General features: G+C 44.4%; 1 protein-coding gene across 1 annotated transcript in view; it reads right to left on the reverse strand.

The window, feature by feature from the left end:
• Positions 1–8,260, reverse strand: part of SLC22A3 (solute carrier family 22 (organic cation transporter), member 3) — a 30,250-nt gene that overhangs the window by 1,860 nt on the left and 20,130 nt on the right. Inside the window, 4 exon segments of the mRNA XM_010193553.1 lie at positions 1–35; positions 279–387; positions 3,442–3,656; positions 3,795–3,892. The exon segment at positions 1–35 is cut by the window's left edge and continues 14 nt beyond it. Of these exon segments, the coding sequence (XP_010191855.1) occupies positions 1–35; positions 279–387; positions 3,442–3,656; positions 3,795–3,892 (457 nt within the window).

Genomic DNA, 8,260 nt, shown 5'->3' on the forward strand with positions numbered 1-8,260 from the left:
CACACAAACTCGAACACAGGGAAACACCAAAGTTTCTGCAAAAGAAAAACAGTGCCACCTATTTGAGAGGTGCTGCCAAACAGATAAACCAGCAGCTTAAGGAGCAGTATGTAGACTTAGCTCCAAAATTATCTCATCAGAACATGCCATCCACACTTAGCAGCGGCTATTCAGTTATGAAACTTGGGGAAAACCAAGTTTTGCTAAAAAGAGATGAAATAGAGAAAGGGGAAAAGCAAAGGGAGAAGTTGAAAGATTCCTGGGAGGTTTCAATGTACCTCAGTGTAGTAGGGTACAGTTCAGTGTTCACAAGATACACGATTTCAAAAGCCATCGTGATGCCCAGTCTTCCCAGCGTGGCAACCGTCGTTTTGAGCCATGGGATATCTGTTCATTCAAAAAAAGATCCATGTGAAACGTGCTTTGCTGTGCCAGCAGTGTGTTTCTCAGAGTCTCAGGCCCTGTCAGCAGAAGCTACATCTCAGAAACTTTGGATCAATGCAAAACAAACTGAAAGGCCACTGTTGTAGATATCAGTCTATACTGGCATTTATTGCTTTTGAGTGTCACGCAAGGCTGCTTTGGAGAATCAGAAATCACTTCCAATCAATTGGTTCAAGATTCTCGTGGGGCATAACAGCATGGGTGGAGGAATGAATGTTAAAAGCTTCCATGGCCATGTACAAATTGTGCTTTGGAAAGGAGCATTTATTTATATAGGGATGTTAAGCTGTAACAAACACCACTGAGTCACCTCCCAGGGCCTTCTGATCACAAAGAAGCTACCTCTAAAAGTGTATCTGCAGCAACAGTAAAATAATTCTCCCTATAGTAGGTCAACTGTAGTTCATAATTTGTCTAGCCATTGCGCACTAGACATGGCTCCTAATAATGCTACTCCTGGCCATCCTCCCCCTTCCCATCCCTGGTGCTTGTCTGTACCTGGCACAAGCAGCCCAGGGACCTTATGCTGCTCCAGTGGCTCTGCCGGGCTCTCTCAGCTCTGCTCAAGCCCTGGTGCCCAGCCACTGCCCTGTATACATCAGTGGGGAGCCCTTGTACATCAACATGGAGTGCGATGGTCACATTTGCACTGGTGGGCAGGACCATCCCATCTTGCCATGTGTGACGCCTCAGCACTTCCACTTGCCCTCTCTGGAGAGCTGGTGGCCTCTGGAGGAGCATCACAAGGAATGCAATAAGCACTTCTGCAATGCTCCTGGGAGAAGATGGCTGCCTGTACGGTCTAACCACAACAAGCCTGAACACAGCACAAAGGAGAGCCCTGCCACTGGAGAGGGCTCTGGCACTGATTGTGTTTTCTCAAAACTTCAATAGGAAGAACAAGAAAACATTTCAGTTCAATTTGAGCCAAAAAATTGAGATGACTGGATTTATTTCCCTTCCAAAACAACCAAACAAATGCCCATTAAATTTCATCCCATGTTGTGAGACACTGCCTTTGCCCTGAAAAGTTCTGTTTTTCAAACACTTGTAAGGAAAGCAAAGGCTGGAAAGAACTAAACAAATACACATTGTCTTCCTGGCATGCCTTCAGTCCATCAGACCTGCGAGGTGAGGGTGATGTCCATGTGGTTCCTTTGTCTGCCAGGGGACTTGAACTGTGTGAGCACCCCAGTGTGACTGAGCACTCACAAGCTGTCACTGCATCTTTTCCCATCTGTATAAACAGACCTTTCTTGAAAGTAGGACTGGGACCTCATGTGTCCCATCTGCGAGTATCTAATCCTCAGGTTGCCCTCTCCTCACCTGGGCAAGGTCCTCTCAGCACTTCACCACTACTCAGAGCAGACTGGTGGCAGCATCCTACTGGCCCCAGGCTATTTCTTTCTCCCCTCGCACAAGCCATACCAGCCCTACATGATGCTCCTGATCTAACCCTGGACCTGCTGCACCGTGCTCAGTATACAGTTGTGGCCCAAAATACATGAAGATGGCAGAGGTAGGTGTCCTGCAGGAGTAATTCCCCAGTGCCGCTCTTTGTTTCTCCTCCTGCAACAGTTCTAGCTCCAGATCAACGGTCCCCAGTCCCTGCTGTCCCTAGGCACATGCTGTACTTTTTTAACAGGTGGAGAATCATGCTGGCAAAGTCAGCAGATGATACAGTGACCAAGCCCTCTGTGCCTGAATTGAAATGCCCCATGGGGAGCTGCCACAGAAGCATGGGGCGCCCAGCATCTGCTTGATGTGAGGTGGCTCTTCTGAGAGGGACACAGCAGTGGAGACCTGGGGAAAATCCACCAGGACAGCAGAGACAGTCCTCATAGGCTTCAGTGATCAAACCAATGAATGCAAACAAGTGACGACAATGTGACATCCCAGGGCATGGTCACACAGCCACCAATGCCGGCACCAGGAACAGACCATTGATCTTTCCTCTTCATTTCCCTCTCTCATCATTTCTGCTTCTATTAAAGCAGTGAAGATCCCCAATGATATGGTATTAACTTTAAGTACTTTTGGAGGAATCCCTTTAAAATGAGCTTAACTGAGATGGAGGTGAACAAACACCTCTTTGAAGGATTTCATTTTGCACTCAGCACAAACCTCCCTGTTTTCATGGGCATGTCATACTCTTGAAGTGGCTTCTCATGGCTCTTTTCTAGGTAAATGATTGCCCCGTGATATAATTTCAGGAACTAAAATCTTTAAGGCTGGCCAGGACTGTCCCTTACTTTGACAGGAACATCCCTGGGAAGCAATAAACCTCTCTAATACGCGTTCAGCTGCTGGTCACTATCTATACTAAGACAAAGCATACTGATATGGTAACATTTCCTTCAGAGTACCTCCAAATGCTTCCCTGAGGATAAAAAAATAATACGTCAGAGAGAAAACAATTTAAAGATAGGAGTGCTGAGAAGCCCGTGTGCAATATCAGACCTTTTAGTTGTCCTTGAAACCAGATAAGAATGACTTAATCAAAAGCCATATATTTCCTCCAATCCCTTAACATTGTTCAAACTCCTGGGAGGTTTGTTGTCTACCACAGCCACTACATTGTGTTATGGTTTGCATGTTTTATTTGCAAATGAGGAGACTACCAAGCTGCCTCAGCTAAATCATTCATATGTTACAGCATTAAATGCTTTCCAAATCAGGGAATGTGTTTTCCCTTTATGTTTGTATACTCTTCCCTTGCATTTGCCTTCAAAAACAGTACAGGATCTTTATACACATTTTTCTAAGGCTTCACCCAACTGTTGCTCACCACCCATTGAAGTTATGACCATTACTTGTCCTAGGACAATCTATAAGCAAGTCATTCTATAAGTATGTCGTTCCATGACTGCAGTGCTGCTTGCATCACCAGTCACTTTTTACTTTTATTTACAGTTTTGTGTGGCCTGCTGTCCTTGCTTAAGGAGTGTCAGAGAGAAGTCATTGACCTGAAGAGCCTGACATTGGGAGGGGAATTACCTTCTGGCAAGAAGGCAGTAATGAGGCATGCAATTCCCGCCACAATGTTGCTTATTCCAAAGGGAAGGCGCCGGCCAATGCGATCAATTGTCACTAAAATTAGTAGAGCGGCAGGCAGCTCCACAGCTCCTGAGATGAAAAAGTCTATATAGAGGTTTCCTCCAACAATTCCCAGGCGCATGACAAGCCCTTGGTAGATCAAGGCACTTGTGAACCTAAACAGCAAAAGGAAAAAAAATGTTGAGAGACAAACAACTGACTACAAGCCACTGGAAAGACCCTAAAAGCCACAAGGGATGTTTTCTTCAAAACCTCCCATGCTGGTAACAGGCTGGATTGACATGGGCACTCACCAGGCGTACATCAGGATGAGCGTGTTCCTCCTCATCCGGGGAGTCCTCACCAGGTCAAGAAAGGAGGGGTTGCTGACCTCCTCATTGCTAACAGTGATCTGAAGAGAAAAGCAAGTAGTAGAGTCAGTTGCTGGAGGTCAGGCAGGCGCTGAGGCAAAATTTCTGTGTAAACATGGTGCTTAGCAGAATTCCAGTCTGGCAAGCAAAAGTGCTGATGAGCAAACTTGCTGCTTTTAGCACTCTAGAGATATGGGAAATAGCTTATAACTGGACACAGTTGTGGGCTTTTCTTAATGATGATCATGCAAAAACAGGAAAAAAAAATCCCCTATTTTGACTTGAGAGTGGAAAAATTATTTCCTCATTGTAAACTGAGAGAGGCTGACCTGGAATTTCTTGAAAGACAGTAAGCGGTCGTTGTCATGTCAGGGTCACTGGGATCAGAGCTGCCTTCTGCCAGAGGTGACAGAGAGGAGGAGACTGTGACAGGAAGGGCAAAGCGATGGGCTGTGGGAAGCAGGGAGAGAGGGGGTGAGCAGTGAGGAATGGGCTTGTGAACATGGCTGGTGGCACAGCTGGGCAGCAGGAGGAAAAGAGGAGTGAAAGAAAAAGCAGATCTTTGAAGGCGCTTGGGTGCTATAAAACATTCAAGTGGTGAAATTCAGAGGGTCTTAAAACACATAAGCACTGTGCTGAACATGGCTTTTACCCTGGAAGAAAAAAATCCTCAACAGTATGATTTAATGTTCCTCATGCTGCCTACGAAGTATAGTAAATCTGTCCACAGTCTCTTCCAATACAGTCACAATGAGACACTGGATGAAATCATTAGTTAGAATAACAATGTTTAACAATAACAGAAAAGGGCAGGATTTCACACAGCCTGTGTTTACATGTTGGAGTTCATTGCTGTAGGATATTGTGGAGCCAGAATATTAGCAGGACCACAAAGGGATTAGGCACATTGATGGAGGCTGTTTTTAATTGTGGTTAGCAGTTTTTAACTTTGGTGTCCAAGCCAGGTGGCAGTCTTTTTGTTCATATGTTCATTTTGCAGGTGAGGAAGACAAGGTAGAGAAGGCAAAAGTAGTTTTAGGCAGGGATAAACTGTTAGACTGTCCAAGAACTGGAGGCCTTGGCTTGGATTGCCATCGGCTCTCAAAGCAGCTGTGGGAAACACAGGGTTACAGAATCACAGAATCACAGAATGTTAGGGATTGGAAGGGACCTCAAAAGATCATCTAGTCCAATCCCCCTACCGGAGCAGGAACACCCAGATGAGGTTACACAGGAAGGTGTCCAGACGGGTTTTGAATGTCTCCAGAGAAGGAGACTCCACAACCTCTCTGGACAGCCTGTTCCAGTGCTCTGTCACCCTCACTGAGAAGAAGTTTCTTCTCAAATTGAAGTGGAACCTCCTGTGTTCCAGTTTGTGTTCGTTACTCCTTATCATTGTTTGTCACCGAGAAGAGCCTGGCTCCATCCTCGTGACACTGCCCCTTTAAATATTTATAAACATGAATGAGATCTCCCCTCAGTCTCCTCTTCTGCAAACTAAAGAGACCCAGCTCCCTCAGCCTTTCCACATAAGGGAGATGCTCCACTCCCCTAATCATCTTTGTAGCCCTACGCTGGACTCTCTCCCGCAGTTCCCTGTCCTTCTTGAACTGAGGGGCCCAGAACTGGACGCAATATTCCAGATGCGGTCTCACCAGGGCAGAGTAGAGGAGGAGGAGAACCTCTCTCGAGCTACTGACCACCCCCAAAGGTTAAACCTTCTCCGCTCTTTTCAGGAGGATTTCAGGCAGCCTGGCTGCTTTGACTCTCAGTTATTAACCCGTAAGGCCTAAGAAAGCAAGGGGAGGAGTAAATCCCTCTCTACCACCACAGCACCTGCTGCCCTTGTGGGTGCAGGAGCCCAAGGAAATGATCCTGTCTGGTGGGGAGACGTAGGTGAAAGGATGGAGAAGCACATGGAAACATGCAGATCCACACTGAGAACATGGGTAGAGCCGAAAGCATTGCCTGTGGGTCTCATCCAATCAGCCAGGGTTGTGCCCAAAGCTTTTACCCTGTATGTGTTTGTCACATCATAAAGTAGAACAGATGTTTTTCAGTGAGAATTGGTTGGATGTATTTACGCATGACCTGTTCATAATTGAGTGACACAAAAGTTTGTAAGTGGACAGAGAACCCCACACTTGTCTGAACTTCCTTTCTGCTCCCTCTTGCTTTTCTTCTGTAACCAGAGCCAGAAGTTTTCTTCAAAGTGCTGCCACTTCAGCTGCATGCCAGAGCTCTCTGTGGGGCAGGCAGAGGTTGCTGGATTTCTGCACTGCTCTTGGACTCTCTCGTATTATAGTTGTGAAGCTGCCATGGCTGTGTTTATAAGAGCAGGCTGCCAGCCATCAGTCGTGATTTTGTGCAAATATGGTTTCAGTTTTCCAAAGGACTAAAGATAAATTCAGCATGGCTGTTACCATATATTTTTATATCTTTATAAAGTCATAATAACCCCAAGCATGACTGAGCATTTTTTTATGGATGGAGAAAAAAAGATCACTGCGGAAAGACAGCTCTTTGTAGGGAAGAAAATCCTCTTTTTGTTCTTTGAAGTCAAGGAGAGTTTTGCTATGCACATCAGTACAGTCAGGAATTCAATGATAAGGCCAATGTTTCCAAAGATACACTATCTGAAAACTCTGGAGGAAGTTTTATAACCAACTTCCTTGACATTTTTATGTTCCACCAAATTAAATATCAGTTTTTCTGCAAAAATTTTAAAAGATTTCTCATAACATAGACATAAAATTCTGCACGTTTAATTCTGCAAATCCATGCATGTCTATAATACATATGTATGTAAGTTAATATATACTTCAAATATGTACGTCTACATATGTCTATATAGTAGAAATATATATAAAGGGAAAGCAGTTTTTGATCCACAGCCCTCTCAAGAAGCAGCTCTTACTCAGCTGGTTGCAGTCTATTCTGCTTTTGGACAGAGACAGGGAATGAAAAAATTGGCTTGAAAAAAACCATGCTAGGATAATTCTAAGCAACTGGACAAAAAAAGTTTATAGTTTACATTTAATGAGTTCTGGACAGAGCTGAACTGTACCAGTTTCATAACACCCAGAGCAGAAGAAAATGTTTATCTGTTTTCATACAAAGGTCATCTGTGATTTCTGCATGCCAACAAAAATGCAATGCTGTTTCCTCCAGAGCTATGTAAAGGACTTGGCCAATGCAACTGCTAAAGACACATTGGGAAATCTTAACCAAAATGCATTGATAGGTAATGCCTCTCTTCTCCCTGTCCTTCCATACCTGCAGTGCTTCACCTGAAATTTTGGAGTTGCTTTCTGAAAGCAAATTCTGACGTGAGTTAATGTGAGAAATACACCTGATCCAAAACTAACACACTTCCTGGAGATGCTCTCTCTCTTCTGGGCATAGCACCAAGGATGACATACATTGTATATTAAAAAGGTCCCAGGAACAGGTCCAGCACAAATCTGGATGTGTGAAGGTTAATCTGCTGCAGCTGTGAGTGGCTTAGGGTCACGAGCAGGGACACTTCTGAAAAGAATTAAACATAACTTATAACAAGAAACAGAGAAGAACACACATCTCCATTCTGATGTGGTGCTTTGAAAATGCTGATGTTTAGAGAAGGGAATTGGATGTTAGAAATGCAGGGCTGAAAGTGGAGAGGGAGCTGCAGCAGCACAACCTTCCCGCTACGTGTCTTGGGCCACACTCGGTACTGGGTAATGCTGACCACGATGGGGGGATGTCAGCAGTGTATATGTCCCAGCCAAGGACAATAAATGGACTTACCCTTTTCTCTCTCCTTAGTCAGTCTTTTCAGTTTGTTTCTCTCCCACTGGTTTCAGTCTGCAGTCCTCCAGTTACATAAAATGCTACAACAACGTGACTAGCAAAGCTTATTCTGAGTTGTGGGATAGCTGAGGATGATTTCCTAACCTTGGCTTGTATCTGAGAGATGCCTTGGCTTCCCTCAGAAAAGTGGTTCTCTAATTGCTGGCCTAATTTGTTACTGCTCATCAAAACTTCTTCTATCACATTGCTTCACTAACATACAATAGTCTCATCTGGTATATCCTTTTTCTTGGCCAAAGTTATATACAACTTTTTTCCCTGAACAGCCCCCCCTCCCCATCATTAACTTTTGTGTGCTCCCCCTAGCAATGTAACTTTCATAGAAACACCATTATAGCAATGTTATGGCACTTGAACAAGTTACTTATTAATAAAGAAGCTGACTGTGGAAATGTACGTTTCAGCATACTCATCTCTAGTGATAGGTCTAGTTTTGGCTTTACAAAATCGTTAGTATATTATTGATATAAATCAACTGGCCATTTCCATACTTCTTCTGTGCCACATCTCTCTTTCTGTGTGCAATTGATGCAAGGTCTGCATTTATAGCAGGCATG

The sequence above is a fragment of the Mesitornis unicolor genome, unplaced genomic scaffold (assembly GCF_000695765.1).
Source record: "Mesitornis unicolor isolate BGI_N332 unplaced genomic scaffold, ASM69576v1 scaffold22400, whole genome shotgun sequence".
Classification (NCBI taxonomy): Eukaryota; Metazoa; Chordata; class Aves; order Mesitornithiformes; family Mesitornithidae; genus Mesitornis; species Mesitornis unicolor.